This window comes from Monodelphis domestica, chromosome 1, assembly GCF_027887165.1.
Source record: "Monodelphis domestica isolate mMonDom1 chromosome 1, mMonDom1.pri, whole genome shotgun sequence".
Taxonomy (NCBI): Eukaryota; Metazoa; Chordata; class Mammalia; order Didelphimorphia; family Didelphidae; genus Monodelphis; species Monodelphis domestica.
Genome location: NC_077227.1, coordinates 54,495,354 through 54,510,350, shown reverse-complemented (window position 1 = coordinate 54,510,350; position 14,997 = coordinate 54,495,354). Strand labels below are relative to the sequence as shown.

Below are 14,997 nucleotides of genomic sequence, written 5' to 3'. Positions count from 1 at the left end.
GCATGCAAAAAAAATACTCTAAATCACTATCAATTAGAAATGTAAATTAAAACAACTCTGAGGTTCCACCCCACACCTATTAGATTGTCATTATAACAGAAAAGGAAAAGGACAAAATTTGTTAGGGATATGAGAAAGCTGGCTAGAATGCTAATAATACTTTGCTGGGAGAGTTGTGAATTGATTCACTTAATCAAGAGAGGAATATGGAACATTGCCCAAATGGCTATAAAACAATACATACCTTTTGCTACCATTACTAGGTTTGTATCCCAAAGAGATTTTTAAAAGGGTGGGGGAGGACCTATATATACAAAAATATTTAAAGCTGCTCTTTTTAGAAGGAGCAAAAATTTGGAAAGTGAGGGGATACCCATCAATTGGGACATGGCTGAATAAGTTATACTATATAATTGTAATGGAATACTGTTGTGCTGTAAGAAATGACAAGCAGGAGGAACTTAGAAAAGCCTGGAACAACTTACATGAACTGAATCAGAATGAAATAAGCAGAACCAGGAGAACATTGTACACACATCTTTCTTTCTTTCTTTCTTTCTTTCTTTCTTTCTTTCTTTCTTTCTTTCTTTCTTTCTTTCTTTCTTTCTTTCTTTCTTTCTTTCTTTCTTTCTTTCTTTCTTTCTTTCTTTCTTTCTTTCTTTCTTTCTTTCTTTCTTCCTTCCTTCCTTCCTTCCTTCCTTCCTTCCTTCCTTCCTTCCTTCCTTCCTTCCTTCCTTCCTTCCTTCCTTCCTTCCTTCCTTTCCTTTCCTTTCCTTTCCTTTCCTTTCCTTTCCTTTCCTTTCCTTTCCTTTCCTTTCCTTTCCTTTCCTTTCCTTTCCTTTCCTTTCCTTTCCTTTCCTTTCCTTTCCTTTCCTTTCCTTTCCTTTCCTTTCCTTTCTTTCTTTCTTTCTTTCTTTCTTTCTTTCTTTCTTTCTTTCTTTCTTTCTTTCTTTCTTTCTTTCTTTCTTTCTTTCTTTCTTTCTTTCTTTCTTTCTTTCTTTCTTTCTTTCTTTCTTTCTTTCTTTCTTTCTTTCTTTCTTTCTTTCTTTCTTTCTTTCTTTCTTTCTTTCTTTCTTTCTTTCTTTCTTTCTTTCTTTCTTTCTTTCTTTCTCTGGATTAGAAATGGTGTGGCTACTCACAGACCTGATCCCACTCTGATTGGCATGGGAGTTTTGATCTACTCCCATTTCTGACCTGGGTCAGTTTATGCTCCTCCTTAGGCAAGCTGGTGGCACCCCATTCTTGGAGGCTTACCATACCAAGGCTGAACAGTACTGACAGTATCTGCTCTAATCCCCAAGCTCAAGAGATCCTCCAGCCTTGATCTCAGCAGCAGGACTATCCCACCTGACCAACCTTTGATATTTCTAACTTTATTACATCTTTTCACTAACAAAGCCATCACCTCTTGCCTAGACTATTGCAATAGCCCCCTAACTGGCCTCTCTAAATTGTCTCCTCCTATTCCACAGTCACTAAAGTGATTTTTCTGAAGTACAGGCTTGATCATGCTGCTTCCTCCTCCTCTACTCAGTAAACTCCAGCATCTTCCTAGTACCTCTAAAATCAAACAGAAATCCCCTCTCTTTAGCACTTTAAAACCTGGCCTTATTGTACCTTTCCAGCTTTTATTACACAGTCCTCCTGCATTCCATGGTTCAGCCAAAGTGGCCTTGTTGTTCCTCATATGTGCTACCCCTTCTCTAGTCTCCATGCTTTTTCACTTTTTCACTCTATGTCTAGAATATACTCTCTCCTCCCCTGTATCCTTCAAGGTTCAGCCTTCTGTAGGAGGCCTCCTCTTCTCCCTCAGTCTCTAAGGCCTTCCTCTATCCCAATAACATCATCTTGTATCTACTTTGTATGTGTATCATATATACCTATACAGCATAACCCTTAGGTCACATTCTCAAATTAGATTCTCCTTCCTATCCTCCTGAGGGAAGTTACCCCAAATTCCAGGTACTCTATGGGTATGGATTCCTGGTAGATAGTAGGTGTCTAATCCATGCTTGTTGATCATTATGATGCCATCTAGGAGAGGATGACCTTCTGACCACTGGAGACCATGGCATATGAGGATGGACTGAAGGAACTAGCTTTGAAAAGGAAAACTTACGGGGGATATGATAACTGTCTCCAAGTATCTGAAGTGCTGTCATGGGAAAGTGGGTTGAAATTTCTGCTTGATTCTAGAGAGTAGAATCAGGAGGAACTCATTTAAGCTGCACAGAGGCATACCTAGGCTTGATGTAAGGGAAAACATCCTAACAATTAGAGCTTTCAAAAAATGGAGGCCTTCAAGCAGAGATTTAATGACCATCATGAAGGATTTAGAGAAGAAATTCTTGGTCAAAGAAAGCTGAACTGAATGGTCTCTGAGATTCTGTGACTGCCAGTTAATAAATGAAATGCAGGTACAAATACCAAAGTGAATCCTGCCTTCGAGGAGCTTGTATTCTATTTTTTTTTTAAACGCTTAACTTTCGTCTTGGAGACAATACTGTATTCCAAAGCAGAAGAGTGGTAAGGGCTAGGCAATGGGGGTCAAGTGACTTGCCAGATTCACATATCTAGGGAGTGTCTGAGGCTAGATTTGAACCTAGGACCTCCCATCTCTAGGCCTGGCTCTCAATCCACTGAGCCACCCAGCTGCCCCCTAGGAGCTTGTATTCTAATGACAGAGACAACCCATATTGACAGTGATAGCTAGTGAAGAGAGCTATGGTCTTGGAAGCTGTGATCTCTTTACTGCCAAATCTAGTAGCTTTTTTTTTCAGTCTTTATCCTCCTTGATCTCTCTGCAGTTTTTGATGCTGTTGACTACCCATTCCCCTCATCCTGTATAATATCTTCCCCCTTGACTTCCATGACACCACTCTTTTTTGGCTCTACTCCTATAGGTATAAATTGGTTTGCTGGTTCATAGGCCATCACTTGCTAGCTAAGCCTATGAGGGGTCCTCCATGCATCTCCATTTCTCTATATTCTCTGCCTTCCTCCCAAGGGTTCAGTTATCATCTCTAAGTAGATGATTCTCATATCTTTCTCTTGAAATTCATTCCTGATCAACTTCCCGCAGGATATCTTCCTCTTCATGTCTCATTGGTACTTCAAATTCTCTACTCACTCACTCAAATTTCTCTCTCCTGTAAAATTTCCCATTTCCTTTTAGAGTACTAGCATCTTCCCAATCATCCAGGTTCATCACCTGAGGCATTCTATGCTTTCTCTTTTCCTCATCTACCATACCTAATCAGTTACCAAATACTGTTGATTTTATTCCATATCTCCCCCATAAGATCTCTTCTTTCTCCTTTCACTGTCACTTTAATTCAATTCCTTGTCATCTCTTACACTGTTGTAATACTAGCTACTTCTTCCCTCTGCTGCCATTATGAGGCAACCAGGTGGCACAGTGGGTTGAGCTCTGGGCCTGAATTCAAGAAGACCAGAGTTCAAATCCAACCTCAGACACTTACTGGCTGTATGATCCTGAGCAAATCATTTGCCCTCCATCTTTCTCACTATCTTCAACTGTAAAATGGGATTAATAACAGCATCTACTTCTTAGGGTTGTCATGAGGATCAAATGAGACAATATTTGTAAAATGCTTAGCTCAAGGCCTGGCAAGTAGTAAACACTTAATGAATACTTATTTCCTTCCTTCTATGTTCTCTCTTTGCCAATCCACCCATCATGTAGCTGCCAATCTTCCTACTAAAATAACTATGTCAGATCTTCAGTCCCTCCCTCCTGTTTCTTTAATAAAATGCTTGGAATTCTCAACCTGGCATTGTGGAAGACCTCCACAATCTGGTCCAGGATACCTTCTCAGCTTTATTTTACATTCCTACCCTTCAAGTACACTGTCTTCCAACTAAACTGCACTTCCAATTTAATTTCCTTGCCTATAAAGTTAAAGAATTAGGCTAGATAGACTTGGAGGCTCAAAATGCATTATCCTGTGAGCCTAGATATTCCCAGAATGCTACCATTTACCTTTCACCTCCATGCTTTTAGATAAGCTATCCTTCATGCCTGGAATGCCCTCATCTCAGAATCTCTCAGAAGACACCTTTTTCTTCAAGGCTCAGGCCCGGGGCAGCTTCCTCTGTGAAACTTTTCTTCCAGTTATTTGTGCTCCTTTCCTCAGCTTATATTTATTCCCACTGACCTATTCCTCCCCCACCCTTTGTTACTTGAACTATTAAACCACCCTTGTTTGAAGAAAAATCGCAGTCAGATCTAAATCATTACAGAAGTTGAGGAAGAGAGTTAGAAGGAGAAAGAGAGGGTCCTGGGGTAGGCTGACCATCTAGCCTTGGCCAAACAACAAAAGAGCAAACAGGGATATTCAACCTGCCTAAAGAGTAGGGCTTCTAGGTGCTCCAGCACCAGGCAAGTCCTGAGGACAAGTGAACTCCATAATCCCCCAGAAGCCCATTTATTAGGACACAGCCCCTGTTTATCCTTGCCACAACATCAGCTCAGAGGTACCTCTCTAGTGTGTTTGAAGTGTGAGGGAGAGGAAGAATTCTATAGACCATCTCTCAGCCCCAGTGGTTCCCTCCCCTCTACCACACCAACCCTCCTGTCCCTTCATCCTCCTCCATCCCTGCTCCTTACCCAGCCATCCCATCTTCCCTTTTATAATCACAACACTGGGAGTCAGTTTTCTTCATTTGTAAAATGAGAGAGTTGGAATAGATGACTTCTGAGGTTCTTTCCATCTTTAACCTGTCATCCTATGGTCTGTGAACCAGGAAAATAATAACTCTAGTAATGTAATTAAAAACAACCCAAAAAGGCAACACAACTTGGAATAAGTGTGAAGACCAATAATGATTCTTGGATTCAGATGTCTGTAAATGCTGAAATATAACAGACAAGAGCAGCTATAATTGCTGTCTTGATTTTGCTTGATTCTTTTCTCTATGTCACAAAGGAATGTTATAAGAGAAGGAAATATAAGAAAATGATTATTATACAAACTTTCTCCCCCCCCCCATTAAAAAAAAAACATTTTTAAAGAGTAAGGCAGATATTTTTAAGACTAGCTGAGATTCTTATGGAAACAGGGGAACTGTTTGGTAGTCAAGGTCACATCTAGCTTTTTGATTCCCTAATATTGTAATTAACCAAAGAACTAAACTGTGTCAAAAATACCATAGAAGTTTGCCTTTATTTTGTTTCATCTTCCTTATGATTCATTCTTTTTTTTTTTCAGACCAAGTGCCTGTTCAGCCTTTTCCGTGATGCTGGACACCAGAACCAGAATCACAAACCGACCAATGTTCCAGGGATCAATTCCCCTCAGGCCAAACCAGTCGTCACCAAGACTGGGAAAGAGGAAAAGCCAGTCAAAGAGAAAGACACTGTAAGAAGGAAGGTGTGAAACTTGGAATGTCTGTTGCACAGAAGGTGGAGTGTCCAAAGTGGGATTTGGGGACTGGGGTGTCTCCTAAACCTCCTCTTCCTGTGCAGAGTTCCAAGTATTCAATATGTATTCTAAACCTGATGGGATCACCAATGGAGTTGTGGCTTACTTGGGGTCAGAAGGCCAAATCAGACCTCTGACACAGACTAACCATGCACACCAGCAGATCTTGCAGAGCTTACAGGAAACCCATTCCATGGAATCATATAACCAAATTAAAGTATATGCAGCTAAGATTTTTTAGTATAATTTTTCTGATGTTGAAAAGGGTTGGCATTTTGCTCCAAAAAATTCCCACATGAATAGCATATAAATCTAGCATTAGTCTGATGATGATCACTGTGTACTGAATGCTTATAGAAGAACCCTTTCCCACATTCATTGCATTAAAAAAAAAATTCTCTTTAGCATAAGTTACAGATGGAGTTCTTTTACTCTGTGACTGCATCAGAAAGGGAATTTTCCCCATTGAGATTCCACCACGCCTATGAAATCACAGGTCTAGATCCAAAGCAAAACAACTACAATGAGAAAATAATAATTTGTAATAACTGACTCTATTGCCCACTTTGCTGCTCAATGGAACACATGGAACTTTGTTGAGTTTTTTGTGCACTTCCTTTTTTCTTTTCTTTTTTTGTTACAGTCTTCCAGTATAAAATCCCAGAGCTCGGACTTCCCCTTGGAAGGTGAAATTCCTCTGTACCAGAATTCAGAAGGACAGGTAATGGTGACTTAAGCCAGGGCCAGACACATGCAGAAGTCCTAAGAGTCTCCATCCCTGTGCATCCTTATGGAGTGGGTGTCACATAAGTGCTCATGAGTTTCCTTGCTTTCAGAGTTTTACATGAAAAACCTGTAAAGGGCTTCCAAACAGCCCCAAGAGTCCAAAGGGGTCCATGGAAAGAAAGAGAGGATCCATTTTGAGGTCAGGGTGCTAGATACAAAGTTTTTTCAAAGCTAGGTTTCAAAATACAATCTTTAAGTATAAGCCACTATTTTATAGGAATCAATTTTTGAGGAAGAATCATTAAGCCTAAACAGAATTTTCTTTAGAAATGTCTTTCCATTCATTTCCTATGTTTTAACTTTATTTTAAACTGAAATGTATTTTGTACTTAGTGCAATGAAATCACCAAAATTTTTAAAAATGTAATATATGGATGAAACTTTTTTCTTTTTTTTAATTTTATTTTCCCCCAATTACATGTAAAAACAGTTTCCAACATTTTTCAAAGAATTTTAAGTCTCTATTTCTCTCATTGACACTCCCTTTACTCCTTTTGAGATGGTAAGCAATTTCATCTAGATTTTATATATGCAATCATGTAAAATATTTTCCCCATATTAATCCTTTTGTGGATTATTTGGTAAAGACCTAGATAAATGGATGGGAGATGAGAAACACTCACCTAGGGACATCCCCAGGGCCAGTAAAACACAACACCCCTGGGCTTTGGAAACCAAGTTTATTTTGATATTTAAAGTAAAGGGAACGGGTAGGAAGGGTCCTAAAACTACAGATCTAGACTCAATCCAACTTCTATGCACCTCTTAAGAGGTACTCTTCATTGCTTCTCTAGGCCCTGCCTATCCACTCCCTGCTCTTACCTAAAAACCCAGATGCTATCAAACTATCTGCTAATCTAACTACCCAGATTGTCTTTAAGAAGGCTAAGGAGACAGGACTCGCTAGTAGCCTGAATCCCCTGTCAAGCCTGGGGTTGGCTTCCTAGGTAACGCAGAGTCCCAGGTGACAAAACCTTAGGGATTACCTTAGCCAAGTTGATCTTTGACTGGTAGCTCTCAGAAAGGATGATCTCTGTACTCCAGGGAAAAGGCAGTCGCCTCCAGTGGCAATTCTCTAACCCAGGAATCCCTAAATCTTTCCACAAGATTAGGTTTTCAGGGGATGCCAGAGCAAAAATCCTCCTTCCAGCTCAGTGGAAAGCCAGAATCAGGAGTGACAGTTAAAAACCTAGTAATGGTATTGCTGAGTCAGTGCTGTTTTCTAGTCCTCTGAGCATAGGTCCAAATTGCTCTCCAGAATGATTGAATCAATTCACATTTCTCCCAACAGTTCATTAGTGTCACAATTTCCTCACATTCCCTCCAAGTTTTGTAATTTTTCTTTTCTGTCATAATAGCCAATCTAATAAGTGTGGAGTGGAACCTCAAAGTTGTTTTAATTTGCATTTCTCTAGTAGTGATGGAGAGCATTTCTTACATGACTATATAGAGTTTTAATTACTTTGAGAACTGTCTATCCATATCCTTTGACTATCAACTGGGGAATGACTTGGATTCTTATACATCTGACTCATTTCTCTATGTATTTGAAAGACTTACTAGAGAGAAATTAGAGATAAAAAATTGCACCATTATGATTATTGTATATTACTCTCCATCCTACTTACCTCTGTTTAGCTTCTGACCATAACCTCTCCTAATTTGCCCTCTTTTCTATCAGCCCCACCCCTCTTCTCTTAGCCCCTTCCCCTCCTACCATCCTGCAGAGTAAGATAGATTTCTGTACTCAATTGATTGTGTATGTCCTTCCCTCATTGAGCCAACTGAAACTACTATTCTTAAACCAGAAAAATGTTTCATGTGTTTCATGGCTCCCCGACAAAAGAGAAAATTGAAAAATCAAATCCAATTAGAGTGTCTGTATTGCATGTATGCTATATGTGCAGGGTGTTGTGGGAGATACAGAGAATGCAATGCATCACATGGTTTGTACCTTCAGTGTTCACAGCTCAGTAAGGGAAAGAAGGAACAATAATGTCTGTTCCAAATTGAAGGGATGTCTATCAATTGGGGAATGACTGAACAAATTGTGGTATACGATGGTGATGGAATACTATTGTGCTTTAAGAAAAGTTGAACAGGAGGCTTTCAGAAAGAGCTAGAAAGATCCACATGAACTGACCCAAAGTGAAATAAGCAGAACCAGGAGAACTTTGTACATAGTAACAACAATATTGTGGAATGATCAATTGTGATAGACTTAGCTACTCTCAGCAAATAAAATGATCCAGGGCAATTCTGAGGGACTTAGGACAAAGAATTCTACCCACCTCCAGAGAGAGAACTGTTGGAATAGGAATACAGAGAAAACCATGTGATTTTTCACTTGTTTATTTGGGTTTTTGTTTTGGGGTTTTGATTTTATGTGATTATTTTCTTACAAAAGTGAACAATATGAAAATGTGTTTTGCATGCTATCACATGTATAGCCCAGATTGAATTGCTTGCCAGCTTGGGGAGAGAGGAGGGAAGGAAGGGAAGGATACAATTTGGATCATATAACTCTGAAAAACTTATGTGGAAACTTGTTACATGTAATTGGTAAATAAATAAATGTATCTTATAATATAAAATAAAAGAAATAAACATGGTTCTAAAACAGCCATTATTGGCTGCCTTATAAATGGTAGTGATAATAAGTGCTCTGATTTCAGCGAAAAAATAGAGCTCACTGTAGGCTAGAGTGTTTGGGTAGTTTCATGAAAAAGGGAGGACTTAATTTGATCCCTGTGGTTTGGCTGGATTCAGATAGAAAGAAAAGAGAGAAAGCAAAACATTCAGTGGAAGGACCCTTGAATCTGGAGTCTTAGTCCTTGGGTGGCAATCCTGACTCTGCCACTTACCTGGGTGATATTTGGCAGGCAGTAACTTCTCTAGGCTTCATTTTCCTGTGAGTGAGTAGAAGATATAGAACTAGATAACTAACTCTCAAGTCTCTTCTGGCTCCACAGTTATCATTCTCCAATAGAGAGGGTAGGGACCACTTATTATACCTCTTTTGTTTCTCTCCAGTTTGACCTGATGCTGAGCACACAGTAGGTGCTTAATATACTTGTTAACTTAAATATTGAAACTTGCACTTAAGCATTGCACTACTGCCAAAATCTTTTTAATAGAATGATTTAGAGAAAAGGAAAAAATGTCTTCACAGCAATACATGGAAGCAGCAACATACATAGTTTTGGAGATTGAACTGGAGAAAGCCTTAGTACCAAAACGATTGCCAGAAGAGCTTGGAGCCCGGTATGTAAAAAGAGTGACCATCTCTGTATTGTGAAAATCATATACCATTATTTATAAGAAACAGCTTTCCCATTCGGACCTCGGAATTTTTGATGCTAAGCAGTGAAATGGGGGCTGGGAGTGTTGTGTTCTTCATTTAACTATATTTCTCTCTTTCCTAATCTAATAAAAAAAAAATACTTAATCTACCAGACCATCTCCATTTACGTGTATTAGCCAGCAAACATTTATGAAGTACCTGCTATTTGCTAGGCATTGTGCTAAGCACTTGGGACTGCAAAGAAAGGCAGAAGACAGTCTCTGTTCTTAGAAAGCTTGCAGTCTATTGGGGAAGACCATATGTAAACAACTGTGGACAGACAAATTATATATAACAAATTGGAGATTGTCAGCAGATGGAAGACCCTGAAATTACGAGAGACTGGGAAAGGCTTCTTGTAGAACCGGGACTTGAAGGAATCCAGAGAAGCTAGGAGGTAGAGGTGAGAGGAGAAGATTCCAGGAGAGAGATGGAGTGTCTCATGGGAAGAACTCTAAAGAGGCGAGTGCCATTACAGAGTCCATAGAGACAGGGAATGGCATAAGGGGGAAGAAAACTGGAAAAGGGAGGGCACCAAATTCTGAAGGGCTTTGAACCCCAAACAGAAGATTTTTCATTTGATCCTGGTGGTGACAGGGAACCACTGGAGTTTCCTGAGATAGAGAGGAGTTGATATGATCAGAGTTGAGCTTTTTAGGAAGGTGACTGTAACTAACAGCTGAGTAGGGGATGTACTGGAGTGGGGAAAGACTTGTGAAAGGCAGACTAATGGGCAGGTTATTGTATAATCCAGCCATGAAGTGATGAAGTTCTACATCAGTCATAAGATGGTTAAGTGGAAAAGCCCAATTAATTCTTATTGTTCTCAATGAATATATATATATATATAGGTAATAATAATTATTATATTGAGATAATAAAATAAGTTTTTATTATTTGGAAACAGCTGATTGACAGCACAGTAAGCAAGAGTATTCACAGTGTGAGTGTAGATTCATTGATTATGTTAATATGAATTAGGACTTTCCAATTAAGGATTAGACACTAGCCTTTCCAAGCCTACTTGCCTCCCAGAGAAGGTCTGTGACTAGAACGATGGTACAGATTATAATCTAAATCCTGAACATTTTAACTTTCTCCAACTTTTTATTAATCTATTTTAATTTTCCCTAGGCCTTAATGATTATTTTAAGTTGTTACAAGACTTGTGTTCTTAAAACTCTCTAAAATCAGCAATTGTTCCAGACTAAGGATGATAAAGATAACTTTAAATTTCCCTTGCAAATAACCCTTTGTATCTTGTGAGTAATAATAATTCTTTTCTATTTGCTTTACTACTTAGGGTGGATAAGAAAGAGGTAAATTGTATATGGATATATTTTTCAACCTAATTCATCTGGCCTTCTTAGATGTGTTTTGGCATAACTATTTGACTACACTGATGCTTAGGGTTTAGATTTTTGAATAAACCATATTTGCTCCTCAGTACATTGCTGTATAGTGGAAAGAGTGCTAGACTTTGAGTCAGAAGCCTTGAATTTCAAGTCCTGGTTCTGCCACTTGTTTCCTCATCTTGAAAAATGGGAAAATGGCACTTGTATACAACCCACTGAATATAGAATAAAATGAGATTTTTATGTGAAATACCTTGAGAGAGTTAAAGCTGTCTCAATACCTTCCAGCTGAGCCACCAGAGCTCTACTCTGATGCTTCAACATGCAGGGGGTTGTTGGAGTAGGTTTCCAAGGGTTATGCCAGAGAAGTAAGCAAGCCAGTATTGCCAAGTTACTGAGGCTTCTAGGACCCACCCCAGGGATGGAATGATTATTTGTACTCCTGATGACCAATTATTGGTCATTGGAAGCTTTGCACCAGAACAGTATCCACATATTGGTTGAGTTTTTCACCCAAAACAGTTCAAAAAGCCATTTCCTAAGGGCTTTAAATTGCATCAGTGGAGGGTAAACAGATAATGATAAAATAATAAATCCTTCAGTTATGGAAAGGCAGTATCCCAGTGGATAAAATGCTGATCTTGAAGTCCACAAGACCTGAAATCAAGCCTTGCCTAGACCCTCACCAAGTACATGAAATAGACATGTAAAGTTGCTTCTTGGGAATAATCAAGCCTGTAGCATCTATAGTTAGGATAATGTAGAGTGTATTCTACAGTGCATATAATGTTAGTAAGCATTAGGTCACCTCCAGCCCCAAATCTATGATCCTATAATTTTGTTATTACTTGCTATTATTCCAAGTGAGAATTTTCAGCTAGAGGACTTTCTGGGGAAGAAGTTTTAATAAGAGAAGTTATTATGTGTACTGGTTTATCTCTTTCTCCCCTGGGAGTAGGGAAGATGAAAGGCTGCATCCTCAAGTGGGTTGATAGGTCTTATTAACTCCATTTTATGGGGAAGAGGTGAGGCTTAATTTCAGCAAACACTTAGGAGCCCTTTCTTTGTGGAAGGCATTTTTTTCAGAGCCCATTCATATCCAGCATCCTAATTCAGATTGAGGTCTATGAGTATACACAGTATACACCCCTGTTCCCTAATTTTCTCAGAAGTTATGAGCCCCCTATCCCCTGTCTCCCACATCTTAGAATCTCTGCAACTTCCTTGGGCTTGGAGGATAACATAGTCCTTCCCCCTTCCACTCCTGCTCTTGATTCTATGCCATCCTGTCTCCTTGAGGAACTGGCCTGCTTGGCATCTCTTTTCTCTTCAGTACCTTCATCTCTATTGATTTCTTCCTCATTTCCTATGAACACACATGCTATCCTTAAAAAACTTTGACCCAGTAGATAGAAAGCCAGCCTCGGAGTCAGGGAAACCTAAATTTGAATCTTCCCTCAGACACTTGTTGCTTCATGACCCTGAGCAAGCTCCTTAATGTCAATTAGTCTCTGTTTCTTCATCAGGAAAATGAGGATAATAATAATACTTCCACCACAAGTTGTTGAGGATAAAATGAGATAAAATTTGTAAAGCATTTTGTAAACCTTGAAATGCTATATACTTGGTTGCTATTAACTCCTCAAGCTATCATCCTCTTTCTTCCTGTTCACTGATAAATTCCTATAAAAAGTGACACATCCTTCTCCTATCCATTATCACTTCTTCACCTTCTTTTCCTTCCAATGACCCATTCACTTTTCAATCCCTTGCCCAGGCTTCTGATCCTACCATTCTACTGAAATTGCTTTCTCTAAGGTCAACTCCTTAAGTACTCCTCCTCCTTAGTCTCCTATGTTGCTTCATAATCTGCCTTTTGCTTCCAGATGTGCTTCAGGGTTTCCTCAACCTAGGGTCTGTCAACTTTGTTTTTTAGCAAAAAATATGTCAAAGAAAAAGCCAAGTTAGAAAATCAGGGAGAATATCAGTATATCCCATTACAAAGTTTTTCTTGCTTGGTATACAACAATACTATATGTGGGGACACCCTTTGTGGGCTCATACTTGTTAACATCCAAATGAGAGTAGAAACCATCTCTCCCATTGGGGAAGGAAGAATAAAACTATTCTAGGAACTCAGTTTGACAGTCCTCCAGGATTTAATTATAGACAGAATTTGACTCTCTTTTCCTCTCTTCTCAGAGTCAGGGACATGATTCCTCCACGACCTTCCCCAGTCCGCAGAACAGGAGGAGCTCAGAAGGCAAGTACTAGAAATAAAATGAGACCTCTGGTGTTAGACTGTAAAGCATATGTGAAAATAATGCTCCTGACCTGACATTAGAAGAACAGGTTATTTTGGGATGCTTTTCTGGAATGGGTAATATATTGAGAGAAAATTACACCTAAAATATCATTATGTTTCTTTGAAGCCACCTAACTAACCTGGTCCAGATTTTGACTTTAGAGACTTCCAAGTCTCCAGGCTGGATTCCATCGTGATTATGTTGTTATAGGGGAAGTTTTGTATTTACCAAGAGAAGCCATATTGGTTAAAAGTTTTACTGGTAAAAACAGTAGTTTAGTAATTCATTTTTGTGTAATCAAAAGTTCTCTGAATACCCTCTATTTCGTTTTTTAACTGTGCTACAGAGAAAAGTGTGACTGTCATTTTTTCCACTGGCAACAACTCCAAACCAGAGAGTAGTCATGGACCTCAATGAACAATTGAGGTTTTTTCCTGCCCTCAAAATGTTTGCCAAATACCAGGTTTCTGACAGATTCTTGGAATACATGAAAAAGGAAAAAGAAAATTATTCCAATATCAGTTATAAGCAAAGATATAGTCCTTTTGTTTTTAAGAAAAGAAAAAAATCTAGACCCTATATATGAGGTAAGCAAAGATTTTTGTTTTTGTTTTCCTTCTTTTAAAATCAACTTTTTCTAATATATTGTTCCACAAAACTTGAATTGGGGACAAGGATTTTGGGGGCAGCAGGGAATGAAAACAGCACATCCAAAAAAACCATTAACACAAACAACAAAAGGCTTGAAATTGTACCGGATGTAGGCAGTCTATATAATAGGTTAGGAATCAAGAAAGACATTTTAAAATCTCTGTTACAAACATATATAGTCAAGCATAACAAATCCTCACATTGACTGTGTCCAAAAAAATTATATCTGCATCTGCATACTAAATCTATAACTTCTCCTTGAAGAGATGGGAAGCACTGAGTCCTCTGGATTTATGGTCAATCATTGCATTTATCAGAGTTCTTAAGTCTTTTAAAGTCATTAACTTTACAATATTGTTACGATTGTATAAATTGTTCATCTGGTTCTGTTCTCTTCACTTTGTTCATCCAAGTCTTCCCAGGTTTCTCTGAAACCATCTCTTTCATCATTTCCTACAACATAATAGTATTCCATCACATTCATATAACACAAGTTGTTCAGCCATTCCTTAATTAATGGGAACCCCCTTAATTTATAGTTCGATACTACTTCAGAAAGAGCTGCTTTAAATCTTTTGTAGTCTTTTTCCTCTTTCGTTGATCTCTTTGGGGATACAGACTTAGTAATGGAGTTTGTGGGTCAAAGCGTATGTACAGTTTAGGAGTGTATTGGATGTTCATGGAAAACTAGCACTTCCGGTGTGAGGACTTACCAACCCCACTTTTTTAGGGCCACTTTCCTCCTTTAGTGTCCACCTGCTACCCAGCTTTTACCTGGGGCTCCAAGAAGCTGTGGCTGCATCCTGGTAAAACCATATCAACAGGTGGGCCAAACCAGGTTGAGGGTAATGGATAGGACTTAGATCCATTAGTGAGTTGGAAGATTCCTACCCTAAGCATTTGAAGACTTTCCCTGGCCAAAGAAGAGGATGAAAACAATATGTTCCAATGGTCACAAAAGTGGTGGCAGTGCTATGGCACTGTGGAGTGTTTAGAGTTTGGTCAGACATCTGTAAACCTCAAAATTCCCTTGTCACACATCAAAGAAGCTAAGGTCATCCAATGCATCACAAGCCCTCCTGACTTTTGTCTTGTTTCTGGACTTGTTTGAC

The 14,997-nt window shown here is 39.0% G+C and overlaps 2 protein-coding genes across 6 annotated transcripts in view; one reads left to right on the top strand and one right to left on the bottom strand.

Moving 5' to 3' along the window:
• The window catches only part of FAM149B1 (family with sequence similarity 149 member B1), a 205,297-nt gene that overhangs the window by 79,844 nt on the left and 110,456 nt on the right, over nucleotides 1–14,997 (bottom strand). The window lies entirely within an intron of this gene.
• The window catches only part of CFAP70 (cilia and flagella associated protein 70), an 85,718-nt gene that overhangs the window by 31,593 nt on the left and 39,128 nt on the right, over nucleotides 1–14,997 (top strand). For 3 of the 5 annotated variants that reach the window (XM_016428168.2, XM_016428169.2, XM_016428170.2), the window contains exons 11-14: nucleotides 5,232–5,393; nucleotides 6,088–6,165; nucleotides 9,403–9,494; nucleotides 13,131–13,191. In XM_016428168.2, coding sequence (XP_016283654.2) covers nucleotides 5,232–5,393; nucleotides 6,088–6,165; nucleotides 9,403–9,494; nucleotides 13,131–13,191 — 393 coding nt within the window. The remainder of the gene's footprint in view (nucleotides 1–5,231; nucleotides 5,394–6,087; nucleotides 6,166–9,402; nucleotides 9,495–13,130; nucleotides 13,192–14,997) is intronic. The other 2 variants (XM_056819331.1, XM_056819327.1) reach the window with 1 other exon arrangement.